The 23,601-nt window shown below is 43.0% G+C and overlaps 1 protein-coding gene across 1 annotated transcript in view; it reads left to right on the top strand.

Annotated features, from left to right (window-relative positions):
• Nucleotides 1–23,601, top strand: part of SLC35D2 (solute carrier family 35 member D2) — a 186,289-nt gene that overhangs the window by 3,106 nt on the left and 159,582 nt on the right. Inside the window, exon 2 of the mRNA XM_077299652.1 lies at nt 8,012–8,045. Coding sequence (XP_077155767.1) covers nt 8,012–8,045 — 34 coding nt within the window. The remainder of the gene's footprint in view (nt 1–8,011; nt 8,046–23,601) is intronic.

Raw genomic sequence — 23,601 nt, 5'->3', positions numbered from 1 at the left:
TGAGAGGGAATGGGGTCGGTAGTGCATGTAGTCGGACAAGAAGAAGAGAGGAGCCTGGAGACTTCTTCTGTGATGGGATCAAATGCGGAGAGCGAGCCAGGGGAGATGCAGGGAGGGATGGGAGTCACTGAACTCGGTGATTGGGAGGGGATTTCCTGATGGATATTGTCTATTTTCTCTATAAAGTGGGAGGCTAGGTCATCAGCACAAATGTCTGTGATAGGGGCTTGAGATTTTGGCCTGAGGAGGGAGTGAAAGGTGTCAAAAAGTTTCTTGGGTTGTTGGATAGTGAGGAGATCAGAGTGGTGAAGTAGGTCTGTTTGGCGATGTGAAGGGCACAGTTACAGGTTTTTAACATAAATTTGAAGTGTATGAAGTCTTCTGGTGTGCCAGTTTTCCTCCATAAGTATTCAGCACTCCTAGAGCATTGCTGGAGAAATCGGGTTTGTGATGTGAGCCAGGGCTGTTTTACTCTGTGTTTGGAGGTTCTGAGGGTGAGGGGAGCTACTTGGTCTAGGGTGCTTCTAAGAGTGTCATTGTAGTGATGTCATGCCAGATCAGGACAGGAAAATGAGGAGATTGGGGACAATGATGAGTGTAAGGAGTCTGAAAGTGTAATGGCTTGTAGATTTCTGACTGAATGGTAGGTAGGAGGGTGCTGGGGTGAGCGAAGATTTGTGAGCATGAAGGAGAGAATGTTGTGGTCAGAGAGGGGAAGCGGTGAGTTATTTAAGTAGGAGATTGAAAAAAGCCGGACAAAGATCAGGTCAAGGGTATTACCGTCCTTGTGTGTCTCAGAGGTTGAGAGCTGTGAGAGACCGAGCAAAGTGGTTAGTGATAGAAGCTGGGATGCAGATGTAGAAGTGGGGCTGTTTATGGGGATGTTGAAGTCTCCCAGGATAAGGCTTGGGAGTTCTGAGGAAATGAAGTGCAGCAGCCAGGCAGAGAAATGGTCCAGGAAGTGGGTGGGTGAGCCTGGGGGCTGGTATATGACTGCTACTCTGAGGGAGAGGGGATTGAAGAGCCTGATGGTGTGGACCTCAAAAGAAGGGAATGAGAGTGATGGAGTTGGTGGGATGACCTGGAAGGTGCATTGTGGGGAGAGGAGTATGCCGACTCCACCACCAGGTCTGTATGTGGGTCTCGGGGAATGGGAGAATTGTAGGCCACCATGGGAAATGGCAGCAGGGGAGACCATATCAGAATACTGGATCCAGGTTTCAGCGAGGGCCAATAGATTTAGAGAGTTGTTCAGAAAGTAGTTGTGCAGGAAAGGAAGCTTGTTACATACAGACCATGGATTCCAGAGGGCACAATTAAAAGAAGATGAGGGAGTGCAAGTAATATTAATAAGGTTAGATTGGTTTTTAGATTGGTTTTGATGTGAGGTAAGGTAGCAGTTGAGGTTATGGGATGGTGGACCAGGGTTGGGGGAGATGTCTCCCGAAATCAGTAGGAGTAGGAAGATAAAAAGCAAGAAGTTTTTGGAATTGTAAGAAGTCTTTTTGTGCAGTGTGTTCTGGCAAGACGACTGAGGTTTTTCAGGAAGGTGAGAAGTGTATGGGAGCTGTACATGGGAGAGGGAAGGAGAGAGGAGCTGATGTATATGAGTCGTGATGGAGGGGGATTGGGCGGTGGATGTGGATTGCAAGGGAACATATGAGGATAGGAATAAAGCACATGGATAGAAGGGAGAGCAGAGTGTGGGTTACCTGACTCCTGCCCTGACTAACTGCCATGGAATAACTGCTATAACTTAATGCTTAGCTAAAAAAATACAGAAATGTAGTAATTTTTGCAAATTCATTAAAAATGGAAAACTGAAATATCACATGGTCATAAGTATTCAGACTATTTGCTCATTATTGAGTAGAAGCACCCTTTTGAGCTAGTACAGCCATGAGTCTTCTGGGAAATGATGCAACAAGTTTTTCACACCTGGATTTGGGTATCCTCTGCCATTCTTCCTTACAGATCCTCTCCCGTTCCATCAGGTTGGATGTTGAACGTTGGTGGACAGCCATTTTCAGGTCTCTCCCGAGATGTTCAATTGGGTTTAGGTCAGGGCTCTGGCTGGGCCAGTCAAGAATGGTCACAGAGTTGTTCTGGAGCCACTCCTTTGTTATTTTAGCTGTGTGCATAGGGTCATTGTCTTGTTGGAAGGTGAACCTTCGACCAAGTCTGAGGTCCAGAGCACTCTGGAAGAGATTTTCATCCAGGATATCTCTGTACTTGGCCGCATTCATGTTTCCTTCAATGACAACCAGTCGTCCTATCTTTGCAGCTGAAAAACACCCCCATAGCATGATGCTGCCACCACCATATTTCACTGTTGGGATTGTATTGGGCAGGTGATGAGTAGTGCCTGGTTTTCTCCACACATACCACTTTAAATTATCACCAAAAAGGTCTATCTTCGCCTCATCAGACCAGAGAATCTTATTTCTCATAGTCTAGGAGTCCTTCATATGTTTTTTAGCAAACTCTATGCTTGCTTTCATATGTCATGCACTGAGGAGAGGCTTCCATCGGGCCACTCTGCCATAAAGGCCCGACTGGTGGAGGGCTGCAGTGATAGTTGACTGTGTGGAACTTTATCCCATCTCCCTAATGCATCTCTGGAGCTCAGGCACAGTGATCTTGGAGTTCTTCTTTCCCTCTTTCACCAAGACTCTTCTCCCACAATTGCTCAGTTTGGCTGGATGGCCAGGTCTAGGAAGACTTCTGGTGGTCCCAAACTTCTCCCATTTAAGGATTATGGAGGCCACTGTGCTCTTAGGAACCTTGAGTTCTACAGAAATTCTGTTATAACCTTGGCCAGATCTGTGCCATGCCGCAATTCTGTCTCTGAGCTCCTTGGCAAGTTCCTTTGACCTCATGATTCTCATTTGGTCTGACATGCACTGTGAGCTGTGAGGTCTTATATAGACATGTGTGCATTTCCAAATCAAGTCCTATCAGTTTAATTAAACACAGCTAGACTCCAATGAAGAAATAGATCCATCTCAAGGAGACTTAAATATGACTTTAATATGAGTGTCTGAGCAAAGGGTCTGAATACTTATGACCATGTGATATTTCAGTTTTTCTTTTTTATTAAATTTGAAAACATTTCTACATTTCTATTTTTTTTTTCAGTCAAGATGGGGTGCAGAGTGTACTTTAATGTGAAAAAATGAACTTTTTTGAATTTACCAAATGGCTGCAATGAAACAGAGTGGAAAAATTTAAAGGGAAAACCACAAAAATGACATAAGGTCTATATCAATATTGAGAACCAACAAATTACAAAAGACCTAAAACCATAACTTTTAATTATAATGATTAAAATCTCATAGAAAAAAACACACACAAAGATTGGTAGGGTATCTTATAGTGTGGTCCAACACTTGGTAGTACAGCCTAAATTCCTATACAGAATATATGTGTATTAAATAGTTAGAAGAAAATGGACTAGGGAGGATAGAGGTGCCATTCCCTAATGGAGTCCCTTCCTAGCAGTGGAGTTTGGCACCCTGGGATACGATATGGCGCCTCACCAAAAATTTAAAGGGGTCTGAATACTTTCCGTACCCACTGTACATAGCCATCAGCTTTTGTTTTAGCCACAAGGTAGACTCTTTTGGCCGGGCCCTACTCTACTCTAGCCTATTAAACATTTGTTAAATTATCCTATACTCTTTTAAGGTATATTTTTATTTATGTTTCGTTATGGGAATGTGTCACATGCATTTTTTAAAATGAACAATAATACCACATACAAGGGACAAATAGCATCACACAATGACTAGACCACATATTACCACCACAGAATGACCGAATAATACTACATGCAAGGAACAAATACCACAACACCATGACCAGACTACATATTACCACTACATAGCGACTGAATAATACCACATACAAGGGACAAATACCGCCACACCATGGTCTGACCACATAATCCCACCACATAGCTACTGAATAATACAACATACAAGGAAGAAATACCGCCACACTATGACCAGGCGATATATTAAAGGGCCACTGTCACCCCCCTCCAGCCGTTATAAAGTAAAAGAGCCACCTTGTGCAGCAGTAATGCTCCATTCTAACAAGGTGGCTCTTTTAGTTTTTGGTTCAAGTATTCCCAAAATGAAGCGTTTTGAAACTTAGCCAAAATACCTGTCTTTAGACAGGGAGGTGGGTCCTCACTCCCCAGCTTGTACCGCTACTCTGCCGTCACTCCAATCTTCAGTCGCTTTCGGCGCCGCCCCCTCAGCGCTGTTTACGCTTCAAAACCGGCGCCTGCGCTGTATACTACTGTGCTGCGCAGGCGCAGTAAGCTCTGGCCGTCTGATGTCCCAGCCAGGCTTGCAGATTGCGCCTGCGCGGGCAGTGCGGCCACCCACCTTTGGAATCCCAGCCCCGCACTGTGCATAATGCATAACACACAGTGCGGGGCTGGGATTCCAACAAAATGGACGAATTAGAACTAATGTTGTTGGAGCATAATTATGACATGGTGGGGATATCTGAGACGTGGCTGGATGAGAGCCATGACTGGGCTGTTAACTTGCAGGGCTATAGCCTGTTCAGAAATGACCGTACAGATAAGCGAGGGGGTGGGGTGTGTCTATATGTAAAATCTTCCTTAAAACCCATCCTGCGTGATAATATAGGTGAATTTAATGAAAATGTAGAGTTCCTGTGGGTGGAGATAAGGGGAGGGGGAAAAAATAATAAATTACTGATAGGGGTTTGTTATAAATCTCCAAAACTAATGGAAGCAATGGAGAATATCCTCGTAAAGCAAATAGATGAAGCTGCGACTCAAGGAGAAGTCATTATTATGGGGGACTTCAACTACCCTGAAATAGATTGGGGAACAGAAACCTGCAGTTCCAGTAAAGGTAATCGATTTTTGACAACTATGAGAGACAATTACCTTTCACAACTGGTTCAGGACCCAACAAGGAGGGGGGCACTGCTAGACCTAATATTAACCAACAGGCCAGACCGCATATCAAATATAAGGGTTGGGGGTCACTTGGGGAATAGTGATCACAAAATAATAAGTTTTCATGTAACCTTTAATAAGATGGGTAGTAGGGGGGTGACAAGGACACTAAACTTCAGGAGGGCAAATTTCCAACGGATGAGAGAGGATCTTGGTGCAATTAACTGGGACGATATCCTGAGACACAAAAATACACAAAGAAAATGGGAGACATTTATTAGCATCCTGGATAGGACCTGTGCACAGTATATACCGTATGGGAATAAACATACTAGAAATAGGAGGAAACCAATATGGCTAAATAGAGCTGTAAGGGGCGCAATAAGGGACAAAAAGAAAGCATTTAGAGAATTAAAGGAAGTAGGTAGTGAGGAGGCATTAAATAAATACAGAAAATTAAATAAATTCTGTAAAAAGCAAATCAAGGCAGCAAAGATTGAGACAGAGAGACTCATTGCCAGAGAGAGTAAAAATAATCCCAAAATATTCTTTAACTATATAAATAGTAAGAAACTAAAATATGACAGTGTTGGCCCCCTTAAAAATAGTCTGGGTGAAATGGTGGATGAGGATGAGGAAAAAGCCAATATGCTAAATGACTTTTTTTCATCAGTATTTACAAAAGAAAATCCCATGGCAGCCAATATGACTAGTGATAAAAATTCCCCATTAAATGTCACCTGCTTAACCCAGCAGGAAGTACAGCGGCGGCTAAAAATAACTAAAATTGACAAATCTCCGGGCCCGGATGGGATACATCCCCGAGTACTGCAGGAACTAAGTACAGTCATTGATAGACCATTATTTTTAATCTTTAAAGACTCCATAATAACAGGGTCTGTACCACAGGACTGGCGTATAGCAAATGTGGTGCCAATATTCAAAAAAGGGGCAAAAACTGAACTCGGTAATTATAGGCCAGTAAGCTTAACCTCTACTGTGGGTAAAATCCTGGAGGGCATTCTAAGGGATGCTATGCTGGAGTATCTGAAGAGGAATAACCTCATGACCCAGTATCAGCACGGGTTTACTAGGGACCGTTCATGTCAGACTAATTTGATCAGCTTCTATGAAGAGGTAAGTTCCGGACTGGACCAAGGGAACCCAGTGGACGTAGTATATATGGACTTTTCCAAAGCTTTTGATACGGTGCCACACAAAAGGTTGTTACATAAAATGAGAGTAATGGGGATAGGGGAAAATATGTGTAAGTGGGTTGAGAGCTGGCTCAGGGATAGGAAACAAAGGGTGGTTATTAATGGAGCACACTCGGACTGGGTCACGGTTAGCAGTGGGGTACCACAGGGGTCAGTATTGGGCCCTCTTCTTTTTAACATATTTATTAATGACCTTGTAGGGGGCATTCAGAGTAGAATTTCAATATTTGCAGATGACACTAAACTCTGCAGGGTAATCAATACAGGGGAGGACAATTTTATATTACAGGATGATTTATGTAAACTAGAAGCTTGGGCTGATAAATGGCAAATGAGCTTTAATGGGGATAAATGTAAGGTCATGCACTTGGGTAGAAGTAATAAGATGTATAACTATGTGCTTAATTCTAAAACTTTGGGCAAAACCGTCAATGAAAAAGACCTGGGTGTATGGGTGGATGACAAACTCATATTCAGTGGCCAGTGTCAGGCAGCTGCTACAAAGGCAAATAAAATAATGGGATGTATTAAAAGAGGCATAGATGCTCATGAGGAGAACATAATTTTACCTCTATACAAGTCACTAGTTCGACCACACTTAGAATACTGTGCACAGTTCTGGTCTCCGGTGTATAAGAAAGACATAGCTGAACTGGAGCAGGTGCAGAGAAGAGCGACCAAGGTTATTAGAGGACTGGGGGGTCTGCCATACCAAGATAGGTTATTACACTTGGGGCTATTTAGTTTGGAAAAACGAAGACTAAGGGGTGATCTTATTTTAATGTATAAATATATGAGGGGACAGTACAAAGACCTTTCTGATGATCTTTTTAATCATAGACCTGAGACAGGGACAAGGGGGCATCCTCTACGTCTGGAGGAAAGAAGGTTTAAGCATAATAACAGACGCGGATTCTTTACTGTAAGAGCAGTGAGACTATGGAACTCTCTGCCGTATGTGTTGTAATGAGTGAGTCATTACTTAAATTTAAGAGGGGACTGGATACCTTTCTGGAAAAGTATAATATTACAGGGTATATATATTAGATTCCTTGATAAGGCGTTGATCCAGGGAACTAGTCTGATTGCCGTATGTGGAGTCGGGAAGGAATTTTTTTCCCCATGGTGGAGTTACTCTTACCACATGGGGTTTTTTTGCCTTCCCCTGGATCAACATGTTAGGGCATGTTAGGTTAGGCTATGGGTTGAACTAGATGGACTTACAGTCTTCCTTCAACCTTAATAACTATGTAACTATCTAGGGGGTGTCCTAAGAGACACTCTACTTTATGATCAAATTGATTCCAATTAAAATATTGCCTATGCCTTGGAATAACTGACTTATTCAATAAATACTAATAGACATTATTCAGTTGTCTATAAGTACTTGTTCTTTCTGAGCTTTTTACAGATAGAATGCATGCACATGATAGTGTATGGGGCTGTACTTTTTTTTTTTTTTTACGGACCAAGTGGTCTGGAAAAACACAGAGACCTATTTGATTTTTATCCGAGTCAATGATCAAAATTGCCCACGGATGGCATCAGCTGCTGTCTGATTAACATTGCAAAGGATACAAGAAGCTTTGTAATTTTTTTTTTTTTATAGGTGAACCCCCCCCCCCCCACTGAATATAAAAAGTAACAAACACTGATGAATACCTGTCTGAGTTTTACATACCAGAAAAAAAATCACTGACATCTGAATGATGCTTTAGAATAAGATAATTGATATTAGTGACAAACTGATGTGTTTAATCCGAAACTGGTAACATTACTGATTTTTATTTAATTTATAAATACTGTATATTACCCATTATAATAATTTGTTTCTTTTTTTTTTTTAATTAAGGTTTCCATCTTCCACATTTCTCGGAGTTGGACAGGTCAGTCTACAAAAAATGAAAAAATAATCTGACAATACCAAGAGCCCATAACAACACGTATAGACAGTATCATACAACTGTAAAATCTGTAGCATATTAAAGTAGATGGGGTTCAACAAATGTCAGACATGTTGGTGAAAATTTCTGTGCGAAAATTGACTTGTTGAGCAATCTTAAAATCTGCAAAGTGTCAATTCTTTATGTGAGATGCATCTGCAACTAAATCTACATGTAACACATGTAATGCAGATATGCTGCAGAAAAGTCAGCAGCAATGTACAGTACAGACTAAAAGTTTGGACACGCCTTCTCATTTAAAGATTTTTCTGTATTTTCATGACTGAAAATTGTAAATTCACGCTGAAGGCATCAAAACTATGAATTAGCACATGTGGAATTATATACTTAACAAAAAAGTGTGAAACAACCGAAAATATGTCTTATATTCTGGGTTCTTCAAAGTAGCCACCTTTTGCTTTGATGACTGCTTTGCACACTCTTGGCATTCTCTTGATGAGCTTCAAGAGGTAGTCTCATTTAAAAATCTTTAAATGAGGTGTGTCCAAACTTTTGGTCTGTACTGTATGTTAACATACCCTAAAAATCTCTTCTAAACATTGCAAAAAAAAAAGTTCACATATAAATTAACTCCGTTATTTTGAAGTCTACTGACTCACTTGATGCAACACAAAGGATTGTATTCTATAAAAAAAAATGGAAGTTTTATTCTAAGATCTGCTGGAAGTAGGCATCAAACCTTCTGACTGTCAGTGAGGTCGCCTTACAACCTAATATTAGAGCATGTGCACACGTTGCAGATATGTCAATTTTTTGTCACAAAACCTGAAAAGTTTCCTGATGCCAGCAAAGTGAAGGAAGTCTGAAGTCTCTTGCACATATTGCTTATTTTTGACTTGCAGATTTAGTGAAGAATTAATTTTTGCTGCAGATTTTACCTATACCAACGAGTGGGAACAAATCTGCTCCAAAAAGGCATGTAAAAAAACATGTCAAAAGCGCACTTATTTTACGTTGCATTAATCCTGCCAAGAAATGCAGAAATGGTCCTGAAATTTTTGCACCAAATACTTACCGTGTGCACGATCCTTTACTGTCCATTGGAAAATTTCAACCCTGTTTGATTTTTGGATACTGGTCCCAGGTCATGCTGCAAAATGGCTGCATGCGAACAAGTCGCAAATAAGTTGTAGAAATGTTTTTGGTTATGCAGTTGCAGTGAATAAGAAGCTCTAGCCTAGGGCTTTGTCTGATCACTGACCACAATGCATGACCTGGCTGCGGGTCTAACGACCGGAGCATGAGAACTTTATATATTAATATGAGGCTGTGATGCTCGGGTTAGGAGACCCGCGGCCAGTCCATGTATTGCGGTTTATGATATGACTGATATTTATGGACTTGAGCCCTAATAGATGAGCATTTTCTATTAGGATTTCTTCACAAGAAGAAAAGTATCATTTCAAGAAAGTGACAAGCCTTTTTTCCACCTGGAGTGTATCCAAGCCTTTTCAAGGGGAAAAAAAAGCTTAAACTCCTCAAATGAAGAGCAATGGGGATTTGCAATAGAAAGGAATAGAAGTAGTTTTCCAAACAGAAGTTACAGTGCCTTGAGAAAGTATTTGGCCCCCTGGAACTTTTCAACCTTTTCCCACATATGCTTCAAACATAAAGATACCAAATGTAAATTTTTGGTGAAGAATCAACAACAAGTGGAACACAATTGTGAAGTTGAACGAAATTTACTGCTTATTTTACATTTTTGTGGAAATTCAAATACTGAAAAGTGGGGCATGCAATATTATTCGGCCCCTTTACTTTCAGTACAGCAAACTCACTCCAGAAGTTTATTGTGGATCTCTGAATGATCCAATGTTGTCCTAAATGCCTAATCATGATAAATGTAATCCATCTGTGTGTAATCAAGTCTCTGTATAAATGCACCTGCTCTGTGATAGTCTCAGGGTTCTGTTTGAAGCACAGAGAGCATCATGAAGACCAAGGAACACAACAGGCAGGTCCGTGATACTGTTGTGGAGAAGTTTAAAGCTGGATTTGGATACAAAATGATTTCCAAAACTTTAAACATCCCAAGGAGCACTGTGCAAGCGATCATACAGAAATGGAAGGAGTATCATACCACTGCAAATCTAACAAGACCCGGCCGTCCCTCTAAACTTTCATCTCAAACAAGGAGAAGACTGATCAGAGATGCAGCCAAGAGGCCCATGATCACAGACTGGGACAGTCTGTCCATAGGACAACAATCAGTCATGCACTGCAGAAATTTGGCCTTTATGGAAGAGTGGCAAGAAGAAAGCCATTTCTCAAAGATATCCATAAAAAGTGTAATTTAAAGTTTGCAACAAGCCACCTGGGAGACACACCAAACATGGAAGAAGGTGCTCTGGTCAGATGAAAACAAAATCGAACTTTTTGGCAACAATGCCAAATGATATGTTTGGCATAAAGGCAACACAGCTTATCACCCTGAACACACCATCCCCACTGTCAAACATGGTGGTGGCAGCATCATGGTTTGGATCGGCTTTTCTTCAGCAGGGACAGCGAAGGTGGTTAAAATTGATGGGAGGATGGATGGAGCTAAATACAGGACCATTCTTGAAGAAAACCTGTTGGAGTCTGCAAAAGACCTGAGACTGGGACGGAGATTTGTCTTCCAACAAGACAATGATCCCAAACATAAAGCAAAATCTACAATGGAATGGTTCACAAATAAACATATCCAGGTGTTAGAATGGCCAAGTCAAAGTCCAGACCTCAATCCAATCGAGAATCTGTGGAAAAAGCTGAAAACTGCTGTTCACAAATGATCTCCATCAAACCTCACTCTAGAATAGTTTATTATCCACAGGGGTTCATGGTCGATTAAATAACTGCAAGGTGCCCAGGTTCTGTGGTTGCAAAAGAAGCTCAAATCATCACCCCAGCGCCACCGTCCTTATCAGTTGTCATAAGATATTTGTGCTGTTATGCTATATGCTATATGGCCTAACTTCTTAACGTTTGTCTCGTTTGTCCAAAAGACATTGTTTCAGTGATTTTTGTGGTTTGTTCAGATGCAATTTTGCATGCTGTCAATTGCTTTTTAGAAAGAAGAGGCTTTCTTCTGACATCCCATCCAAACAAGCCATACTTGTTCAGTTTTGTATTAATTTTACTGTAATTGACTTAAATATTTACCATGCTAACTGGGGCCTTTAGAGTCTGAGGTATAGGTCTTAGGTTTTTTTTTTGCATTTTTTTCTGAGCATTGCATGGCTTGACATTGGGGTAAATTTGCTGAGATGTCCACTCCTAAAAAGATTGTCAACTGTCATAAATGTTTTCTACCTATAAATATTTTTGCTCATTTTAGAATGTTGGAGCTCAAATTGTTTTTAAAGTGACTCATAGCTCTTCCAGACTGATGAGCAGCAGCAATTAGTTCAAGACAATGATCCCAAACATAAAGCAAAATCTACAATGGAATGGTTCACAAATAAACGTATCCAGGTGTTAGAATGACCGAAAAAAGAGCATCAAAAACGACCATAAATCCACTAAGATAACGTTTATTAAATAGGTTACAAGATTAAAAAGAAAAACACCAAAAAAGGAAAAATTCAAGAACACACCAAAAACAGGCAGAGATGCTTACCTGTCTGAATAGGCCTCAATACAAATGCACAAGCAGGGTGCAGCGGACCCAAATAAAATAGCAAATGCACAGGTGCAATACCTAATGAAACAGCCAGCCTTCAATCAGGGATTGGCCGTGTGGTACACCAATGCACTAAGATAAAAACTGTATGTGGCGTGTTCACACAAGGAATGCAAGCATCTGGCTCCACATACAGTTTTTATCTTAGTGCATTGGTGTACCACACGGCCAATCCCTGATTGAAGGCTGGCTGTTTCATTAGGTATTGCACCTGTGCATTTGCTATTTTATTTGGGTCCGCTGCACCCTGCTTGTGCATTTGTATTGAGGCCCATTCAGACAGGTAAGCATCTCTGCCTGTTTTTGGTGTGTACAAGATTAAAAAACAATGGTAAGGGGAAATTTCACAGGTTTGTAGAAAAAGGACGCTGTTACAGATAAAGTTTATGCATTATGAATAGCACAATATAATAAAAAAGAAAAAGAAGCCTATTTACTCAAGTGCAAAAAGAAAAACACTCTCCAAAAGTAAAAATAGGAAAAAATGCAAAAAGATAAAAAATGACCTGTGTCTCTCTTTAAAAATAGAAATTTGAGTAACTCCAAAAAAATGATAGCTCAATATTAAACTCGAGTGAAAACAAGTGCTAAAGTGAAGTAATAAGCAAGGTGAATCATGTAAAATGTGCTAGCATATAAAAAAATATACTTTAACTAATAGTGCAGGGTCGATGGTAGACACTGGATCTACAGGAATCGTGATAGTAGTTCAGTACTAATAATATTAGGTACAACTTAGGCCGGTTTCACACGTCAGTGGCTCCGGTACGTGAGGTGACAGTTTCCTCACGTACCGGAGACACTGACACACGTAGACCCATTAAAATCAATGCATCTGTTCAGATGTCATTGATTTTTTGCGGACCGTGTCTCCGTGTGCCAAACACAGAGACATGTCAGTGTTCGTGGGAGCGCACGTATTACACGGACCCATTAAAGTCAATGGGTCTGTGTAAAACACGCACCTCACACGGACGGTCTCCGTGTGGCGTGCAGGAGACAGCGCTACAGTAAGCGCTGTCCCCCCCACTGGTGCTGAATCCGCGATTCATATGTTCCCTGCAGCAGCGTTTGCTGCAGAGAAAATATGAATAATAGTGTTTAAAATAAAGATCTATCTGTCCCCCGCCCTCCCACCCCCTGTGCGCCCCCCCCGCTGTTCAGAAAATACTCACCCGCTCCCACGTTGGCTGTCACTCCTTCCTTTCTGCCCCGCGCCATCTACTGTATGCGGTCACGTGGGGCCGCTCATTTACAATCATGAATAGTCGGCTCCGCCCCTATGGGAGGTGGAGCCGCTTATTCATGACTGTAAATGATCGGCCCCACGTGACCGCATACAGGAGAAGATGGGGCCAGACCAGGAAGCCGCGACAGCCAACGAGGGAGCGGGTGAGTATTTTCTGAACAGCGGGGGATGCGCACAAGGGGTGGGAGGGCGGGGGACACATAGATCTTTATTTTAAACACTATTATTCATATTTTCTCTGCAGCAAACGCTGCTGCAGGGAACATATGAATCGCGGCTTCAGCACGATGCAGGGTACCACACGCGTGGGTACCACACGCTCCGTGTGGTACCCACTCGCCATATGGGCGGCACACGTGTGCCGCCGTATGGCCTACATGAGTTCGCAGGCACACGGACACGGATAACTCCGGTACCGATTTATTCCGGTACCGGAATTATCTGGACGTGTGGGACAGCCCTTACAGAGTATAATGTGGGACCCAGGGCTCCAAAGATAGCGTCCACCCCATAGCATTTTATATGCTAGCACATTTTACATGATTCACCTTGCTTATTACTTCACTTTAGCACTTGTTTTCACTCGAGTTTCATATTGAGCTATCATTTTTTTGGAGTTACTCAAATTTCTATTTTTAAAGAGAGACACAGGTCACTTTTTTATCTTTTTGCATTTTTTCCTATTTTTACTGTTGGAGAGTGTTTTTCTTTTTGCACTTGAGTAATAGGCTTCTTTTTCTTTTTTCTTTTTTTATTATATTGTGCTATTCATAATGCATAAATTTTATCTGTAACAGCGTCCTTTTTCTACAAACCTGTGAAATTTGCCCTTACCATTGTTTTTTAATCTTGTAACTTATTTAATAAACGTTATGTTAGTGGATTTATGGTCGTTTTTGATGCTCTTTTTTCGGTTGTTTTAATCTGTTCGACTATCCACGTTCATACTTACTGGTCCAGGCTCACGGGCACTGTCTATTTACGTCTGTCACTGTGAGGTATATATATTCCTACGAGAGCATTATCTTTTGCAATTTGTTTAGGTGTTAGAATGGCCAAGTCAAAGTCCAGACCTCAATCCAACCGAGAATCTGTGGAAAGAGCTGAAAACTGCTGTTCACAAACGATCTCCATCAAACCTCACTGAGCTCGAGCTGTTTGCCAAGGAAGAATAGGCAAGAATTTCAGTCTCTCTATGTACAAAACTGATAGAGACATACCCCAAGCAACTTGCAGCTGTAATCGCAGCAAAAGGTGGCGCAACAAAGTATTACGTTAAAGGGGCCAAATAATATTGCACGCCCCACTTTTCAGTTTTTGAATTTCCACAAAAATGTAAAATAAGCAATAAATTTTGTTCAACTTCACAATTGTGTTCCACTTGTTGTTGATTCTTCACCAAAAATTTACATTTGGTATATTTATGTTTGAAGCATGATATGTGGGAAAAGGTTGAAAAGTTCCAGGGGGCCGAATACTTTCGCATGGCACTGTATATGTGTGCGTATATATGTAATTATGTATGTGTATACATACTGTATATACAGTGGGTACGGAAAGTATTCAGACCCCTTTAAATTTTTCACTCCTTGTGTCATTGCAGCCATTTAGTAAATTCAAAAAAGATCATTTTTTTCTCATTAATGTACACTCTGCACCCCATCTTCACTGAAAAAAAGCAGAAATGTAGAAATTTCTGCAAATTTATTAAAAAAAGAAAAACTGAAATATCACATGGTCATAAGTATTCAGACCCTTTGCTCAGTATTGAGTAGAACCACCCTTTTGAGCTAGTACAGCCATGAGTCTTCGTGGGAATGATGCAACAAGTTTTTCACACCTGGATTTGGGGATCCTCTGCCAATCTTCCTTGCAGATCCTCTCCAGTTCCGTCAGGTTGGATGGTGAACGTTGGTGGACAGGCATTTTCAGGTTTCTCCAGAGATGCTCAGTTGGGTTTAGGTCAGGGCTCTGGCTGGGCCAGTCAAGAATTGTCACAGAGTTGTTCTGAAGCCGCTCCTTTGTTAGTTTAGCTGTGTGTTTAGGGTCATTGTCTTGTTGGCAGGTGAACCTTCGGCCAAGTCTGAGGTCCAGAGCACTCTGGAAGGGGTTTTCATCCAGGACATCCCTGTACGTGGCCGCATTCATGTTTCCTTCAATGGTAACCAGTCGTCCTGTCCCTGCAGCTGAAAAATACCCCCATAGCATGATGCTTCCACCACCATGTTTCACTTTTGGGATGGTATTAGGCATGTGATGAGTAGTGCCTTTTTTTCTCCACATATACCACTTAGACTTATCATAAAAAAGGTCTATCTTCATCTCATCCGACCAGAGAATCTTATTTCTCCTAGTCTGGGAGTCCTTCATGTGTTTTTTTTAGCAAACTCTATGCGGGCTTTCATATATCTTGCACTGAGGAGAGGCTTCCGTTGGGCCACTCTGCCATACAGCTCAGCCACAGTGATCTTGGGGTTCTTCTTTACTTCTCTCAGCAAGGCTTGCATCCCACGATTGCTCAGTTTGGCTGGATGGCCAGGTCTAAGAAGACTTCTGGTGGTCCGAAACTTCTCCCATTTAAGGATTATGGAGACCACTGTGCACTTAGGAACCTTGAGTGCTGCAGAAATTTTGTTGTAACCTTGGACAGATTTGTGCCTTGCCACAATTCTGTCTCTGAGCTCCTTGGCCAGTTCATTTGACCTCATGATTCTCATTTGGTCTGACATGCACTATTAGCTGGGAGGTCTTATATAGACAGGTATGTGTTGTTTCCAAATCAAGTCCTATAATTTTAATTAAATACAGCTGGACTCCAATGAAGGAGTAGAACCTTCCCAAGGAGGATCACATGGAAATGGACAGTATGTGACTTAAATATGAGTGTCTGAGCAAAGGGTCTGAATACTTTTGACCATGTGATATTTCAGTTTTTTTTAATTAAATTTTCAAATATTTCTACATTTCTGTTTTTTTCAGTCAAGATGGGGTGCAGAGTGTACATCAATGAGAAAAAAATGAACTTTTTTGAATTTACCAAATGGCTGCAATGAAACAAAGAGTGAAAAATTTAAAGGGGTCTTAAAGGAAATCTGTCACCTCATTTTGGCCCTATAAACTGCAGCCACCGCCATCAGGGGCTTATCTACCGCATTCTGTAATGCTGGAGATAAGCTCCTGATGTAACCTGAAAGATAAGAAAAACAAGTTAGGTTATACTCACCCAGGGGCGGTCCGATGGGCATCGCAGGTCTGGGTCCGGCCCCTCACATCTTCATGTGATGACGTCCTCTTCTTTGTTTCCTGTTGCGGCTCCTGCGCAGGAGTACTAATTTGCCCTGTTGAGGGCAGAGCAAAGTACTGCAGTGCACAGGCACCAAGAAAGGTCAGAGTGTCATGATTCTCAATGGCGAGAGAACATAGCCCAGCATATATGAGAACTAGCTCTTGGAAGATGGAAACTATACTGACCATGAACTAAACCTGCCGCACAACTAGAAGTAGCCGGGTAGCATGCCTACGTTTTTTAACCCTAGATGCCCAGCGCCAGCCGGAGAACTACCTAATCCTAGCAGAGGAAAAGACAGTCCTGGCTCACCTCTAGAGAAATTTTCCCAAAAGGCAGACAGAGGCCCCCACATATATTGGCGGTGATTTTAGATGAAATGACAAACGTAGTATGAAAATAGGTTTAGCAAAATCGAGGTCCGCTTTCTAGATAGCAGGAAGACAGAAAGGACACTTTCATGGTCAGCAGAAAACCCTATCAAAACACCATCCAGAAATTCCTTTAAGACTCTAGCATTAACTCATAACACCAGAGTGGCAATTTCCGATCACAAGAGCTTTCCAGACACAGTAACGAAACAGCAGCTGTGAACAGGAACAAAATGCAAAAACACACAAGGACAAAAGTCCAACTTAGCTGGGAGTTGTCTAGTAGCAGGAACAAGCACAGAAGGCTTCTGATTACATTGTTGACCGGCAAGAAACTGACAGAGGAGCAAGGTTATATAGCGACTCCCACATCCTGATAGGAGCAGGTGAACAGAGGGGATGATGCACACAAGTTCAATTCCACAAGTGGCCACCGGGGGAGCCCAGAATCCAATTTCACAACAGTACCCCCCCCTCAAGGAGGGGGCACCGAACCCTCACCAGAACCACCAGGGCGATCAGGATGAGCCCTATGAAAGGCACGGACAAGATCGGAGGCATGAACATCAGAGGCAGTGACCCAAGAATTATCCTCCTGACCGTATCCCTTCCATTTGACCAGATACTGGAGTCTCCGTCTGGAAACACGAGAGTCTAAGATCTTTTCCACAACGTACTCCAACTCACCCTCAACCAACACCGGAGCAGGAGGCTCAACGGAAGGCACAACCGGTACCTCATACCTGCGCAACAATGACCGATGAAAAACATTATGAATCGAAAAGGATGCAGGGAGGTCCAAACGGAAGGACACAGGGTTAAGAATCTCCAATATCTTGTACGGGCCGATGAACCGAGGCTTAAACTTAGGAGAAGAAACCCTCATAGGGACAAAACGAGAAGACAACCACACCAAGTCCCCAACACAAAGCCGAGGACCAACACGACGACGGCGGTTGGCAAAAAGCTGAGTCTTCTCCTGGGACAACTTCAAATTGTCCACCACCTGCCCCCAAATCTGATGCAACCTCTCCACCACAGCATCCACTCCAGGACAATCCGAAGATTCCACTTGACCGGAGGAAAATCGAGGATGAAACCCCAAATTACAGAAAAACGGGGACACCAAGGTGGCAGAGCTGGCCCGATTATTGAGGGCGAACTCCGCCAAAGGCAAAAAAGCAACCCAATCATCCTGATCCGCAGACACAAAACACCTCAAATATGTCTCCAAGGTCTGATTAGTCCGCTCGGTCTGGCCATTAGTCTGAGGATGGAAAGCAGACGAAAAAGACAAATCTATGCCCATCCTAGCACAGAATGCCCGCCAAAATCTAGACACGAATTGGGTCCCTCTGTCAGAAACGATATTCTCAGGAATACCATGCAAACGAACAACATTTTGAAAAAACAGAGGAACCAACTCGGAAGAAGAAGGCAACTTAGGCAAGGGAACCAGATGGACCATCTTAGAGAAACGGTCACACACCACCCAGATGACAGACATCTTCTGAGAAACAGGCAGATCCGAAATAAAATCCATCGAGATGTGCGTCCAAGGCCTCTTCGGGATAGGCAAGGGCAACAACAATCCACTAGCCCGAGAACAACAAGGCTTGGCCCGAGCACAAACGTCACAAGACTGCACAAAGCCTCGCACATCTCGTGACAGGGAAGGCCACCAGAAGGACCTCGCCACCAAATCCCTGGTACCAAAGATTCCAGGATGACCTGCCAACGCAGAAGAATGAACCTCAGAGATGACTCTACTGGTCCAATCATCAGGAACAAACAGTCTACCAGGTGGGCAACGATCAGGTCTATCCGCCTGAAACTCCTGCAAGGCCCGCCGCAGGTCTGGAGAAACGGCAGACAATATCACTCCATCTTTAAGGATACCTGTGGGCTCAGAATTACCAGGGGAGTCAGGCTCAAAACTCCTAGAAAGGGCATCCGCCTTAACATTCTTAGAACCCGGTAGGTACGACACCACAAAATTAAACCGAGAGAAAAACAACGACCAACGCGCCTGTCTAGGATTCAGGCGCCTGGCAGACTCAAGGTAAATTAAATTTTTGTGGTCAGTCAATACCACCACCTGATGTCTGGCCCCCTCAAGCCAGTGACGCCACTCCTCAAAAGCCCACTTCATGGCCAAAAGCTCCTGATTCCCAATATCATAATTCCGCTCGGCGGGCGAAAATTTACGGGAAAAAAAAGCACAAGGTCTCATCACGGAGCAGTCGGAACTTCTCTGCGACAACACCGCCCCAGCTCCGATTTCAGAAGCGTCGACCTCAACCTGAAAAGGAAGAGCAACATCAGGCTGACGCAACACTGGGGCGGAAGAAAAGCGGCGCTTGAGCTCCCGAAAGGCCTCCACAGCATCAGGGGACCAATCAGCAACATCAGCACCCTTCTTAGTCAAATCAGTCAATGGTTTTACAACATCAGAAAAACCAGCAATAAATCGACGATAAAAGTTAGCAAAGCCCAAAAATTTCTGAAGACTCTTAAGAGAAGAGGGTTGCGTCCAATCACCAATAGCCTGAACCTTGACAGGATCCATCTCGATGGAAGAGGGGGAAAAAATGTATCCCAAGAAAGAAATCTTTTGAACCCCAAAAACACACTTAGAACCCTTCACACACAAGGAATTAGACCGCAAAACCTGAAAAACCCTCCTGACCTGCTGGACATGAGAGTCCCAGTCATCCGAAAAAATCAGAATATCATCCAGATACACAATCATAAATTTATCCAAATAATCGCGGAAAATGTCATGCATAAAGGACTGGAAGACTGAAGGGGCATTTGAAAGACCAAAAGGCATCACCAAATACTCAAAATGGCCCTCGGGCGTATTAAATGCGGTTTTCCACTCATCCCCCTGCTTGATTCGCACCAAATTATACGCCCCACGGAGATCAATCTTAGAGAACCACTTGGCCCCCTTTATACGAGCAAACAAATCAGTAAGCAGTGGTAACGGATATTGATATTTAACCGTGATTTTATTCAAAAGTCGATAATCAATACACGGCCTCAAAGAGCCGTCTTTCTTAGACACAAAGAAAAAACCGGCTCCTAAGGGAGATGACGAAGGACGAATATGTCCCTTTTCCAAGGACTCCTTTATATATTCTCGCATAGCAGCGTGTTCAGGCACAGACAGATTAAATAAACGACCCTTAGGGTATTTACTACCCGGAATCAAGTCTATGGCACAATCGCACTCCCGGTGCGGAGGTAGTGAACCAACCTTGGGTTCTTCAAAAACGTCACGAAAGTCAGACAAGAATTCAGGAATCTCAGAGGGAATAGATGATGAAATGGAAACCAAAGGTACATCCCCATGAGTTCCTTTACATCCCCAGCTTAACACAGACATAGCTCTCCAGTCGAGGACTGGGTTATGAGATTGCAGCCATGGCAATCCCAGCACCAAAACATCATGTAGATTATACAGCACCAGAAAGCGAATAACCTCCTGGTGATCCGGATTAACACGCATAGTCACTTGTGTCCAGTATTGTGGTTTATTACTAGCCAATGGGGTGGAGTCAATCCCTTTCAGAGGTATCGGAGCCTCCAGTGGCTCCAAATCATACCCACAGCGTTTGGCAAAGGACCAATCCATAAGACTCAAAGCAGCGCCAGAGTCGACATAGGCGTCCGCGGTAATAGATGACAAAGAACAAATCAGGGTCACAGATAGAATAAACTTAGACTGTAAAGTGCTAATTGAAACAGACTTGTCAGGCTTCTTAGTACGCTTAAAGCATGCTGATATAACATGAGTTGAATCACCACAATAGAAGCACAACCCATTTTTTCGTCTAAAATTCTGCCGCTCGCTTCTGGACAGAATTCTATCACATTGCATATTTTCTGGCGTTTTCTCAGTAGACACCGCCAAATGGTGCACAGGTTTGCGCTCCCGCAGACGCCTATCGATCTGAATAGCCATCGTCATGGACTCATTCAGACTCGCAGGCACAGGGAACCCCACCATAACATCCTTAATGGCATCAGAGAGACCTTCTCTGAAAATCGCCGCCAGGGCGCACTCATTCCACTGAGTAAGCACAGACCATTTGCGGAATTTTTGGCAGTATATTTCAGCTTCATCTTGCCCCTGAGACAAGGACATCAAGGCCTTTTCCGCCTGAAGCTCTAAATGAGGTTCCTCATAAAGCAACCCCAAGGCCAGAAAAAACGCATCCACATTGAGCAACGCAGGATCCCCTGGGGCCAATGCAAAAGCCCAGTCTTGAGGGTCGCCCCGGAGCAAGGAAATTACAATCCTGACCTGCTGTGCAGGGTCTCCGGCAGAGCGAGACTTCAGGGACAAAAACAATTTGCAATTATTTTTAAAATTTTGAAAGTGAGATCTATTCCCCGAGAAGAATTCAGGCAAAGGAATTCTAGGCTCAGACATAGGTGCATGAACAACAAAATCTTGCAAATTTTGTACCTTTGTGGCGAGATTATTCAAACCTGTAGCTACACTCTGAAGATCCATTTGAAACAGGTGAACACAGAGCCATTCAAGGATAAGAAGGAGAGAAAGAAAGGAAGGCTGCAGTATAGGCAGACTAGCAAGTGATTCAATTAAGAGCACACTCAGAACTAGAGGAAAAAAAAAAAAAAAAAAAAAAAATTGTAGCAGACTTCTTTTTTCTCTCCTTTCTCAGCCAGTAATTTAACCCTTTTTTCTGGCCGGTCAAACTGTCATGATTCTCAATGGCGAGAGAACATAGCCCAGCATATATGAGAACTAGCTCTTGGAAGATGGAAACTATACTGACCATGAACTAAACCTGCCGCACAACTAGAAGTAGCCGGGTAGCATGCCTACGTTTTTTAACCCTAGATGCCCAGCGCCAGCCGGAGAACTACCTAATCCTAGCAGAGGAAAAGACAGTCCTGGCTCACCTCTAGAGAAATTTTCCCAAAAGGCAGACAGAGGCCCCCACATATATTGGCGGTGATTTTAGATGAAATGACAAACGTAGTATGAAAATAGGTTTAGCAAAATCGAGGTCCGCTTTCTAGATAGCAGGAAGACAGAAAGGACACTTTCATGGTCAGCAGAAAACCCTATCAAAACACCATCCAGAAATTCCTTTAAGACTCTAGCATTAACTCATAACACCAGAGTGGCAATTTCCGATCACAAGAGCTTTCCAGACACAGTAACGAAACAGCAGCTGTGAACAGGAACAAAATGCAAAAACACACAAGGACAAAAGTCCAACTTAGCTGGGAGTTGTCTAGTAGCAGGAACAAGCACAGAAGGCTTCTGATTACATTGTTGACCGGCAAGAAACTGACAGAGGAGCAAGGTTATATAGCGACTCCCACATCCTGATAGGAGCAGGTGAACAGAGGGGATGATGCACACAAGTTCAATTCCACAAGTGGCCACCGGGGGAGCCCAGAATCCAATTTCACAACATCAGAGAGGCCCGGCGCCTGTGCACTGCAGTACTTTACGCTGCCCTCAACAGGGCAAATTAGTACTCCTGCGCAGGAGCCGCAACAGAAGCAAGGAGGTTGACGACATTGCATGAAGATGGGAGGCGCCGGATCCGGACCTGCGACGCCCATCAGACCTGAACCGAGATCGCCCCTGGGTGAGTATAATCTAACTTGTTTGTCTTATCTTTCAGGTTACATCGGGGGCTTATCTACAGCATTACAGAATGCTGTAGATAAGCCCCTGATGGCAGTGGCTGCAGTTTATATGGCCAAAATGAGGTGACAGATTCCCTTTAATACTTTCTGTACCCACTGTATGTACACATATACAAGATCCTCAAACCATTATGTGAAAGATGCTGAAGGAGCTGATAAATGCTAAGGTAGTGATGCCGCACAACTGGAAATGCAATACCATAATCTTAAAGTCGTTGTCCTACAATCACAGTACATTTTAATTGCTAGATTTTGGAATAAAAAGTTACACAATTGATGTGTTAAAAAAATGTTCCTGTGCTGAGATAATTAATCTTGTAAATGTGCCCCTACCGTGTACTGTGTAATGGCTGTGTCTGAACATGCAGTAACATGGTTTGATCATACCACATCTCCTGGGCAGGGGAAGACGCAAAAGAGTAGACAGACAGGAAAGCATGGAATTGCAGCTATTTCTTTTTGTAAGGTAAAACATGTTTTTTAACAGACACTGAAATGTTTTATCTCACAGAAAGAATCAGCTGTGATCCCCTGATGTAATGTCTGTATACTCTCTTTTCCTTCCTTCCCTGGCCAGGAGATGTGGTATGATCAGTCCTTGTTCCTTGTACGGTCAGATCAGACACAGCCATTACACAGTACATAGCAGGGACACATTTATAAGATTACCGTATATACTCGTGTATAAGCCGAGTTTTTCAGCACATTTTGTTGTGCTGAAAATGCCCCCCTCAGCTTATATACAAGTCAATTGTCCCAGAAAGCCGGTGGGGGAGAGGAAGCGGCGGAGTAGCGGGTCACAGAGGCAGGAATCGGCTGCTGTAGCTAAAGCCTGTGCCGCTGTTAAAGAGAAATGAATATTCATTTCTCTCTAATAGCGCACAGTGACAGCCGCAACCGCCGGCTTTCAGCACACATCCTACGTACCCTCCTGCGCGCCCTCGCAGCATCTTGTTCGTTCCAGCACCAGCAACATTTCTGGCCGAGCGATCACATGGCCTCGCTCATTAAGGTAATGAATATGTATGCCTATCCACTCCCATAGGCGTGGAGTGAATATTCATTACCTTAATGAGCGGGGCCACATGATCGCTCGGCCGGAAAAGCTGCCAGTGATGGAACCAGATGCAGCAAGGGTGCGCAGGCAAGGTAAGTAGGATGTTTGTATTTTTTATATAGGAACCATGCATACAAGGATAGGGGATAAG

Source organism: Ranitomeya variabilis, chromosome 1 (genome assembly GCF_051348905.1).
Source record: "Ranitomeya variabilis isolate aRanVar5 chromosome 1, aRanVar5.hap1, whole genome shotgun sequence".
Lineage (NCBI taxonomy): Eukaryota > Metazoa > Chordata > Amphibia > Anura > Dendrobatidae > Ranitomeya > Ranitomeya variabilis.
Note: the sequence above shows the minus strand (reverse complement) of the source record. Positions and strands in the feature narration are given on the sequence as shown.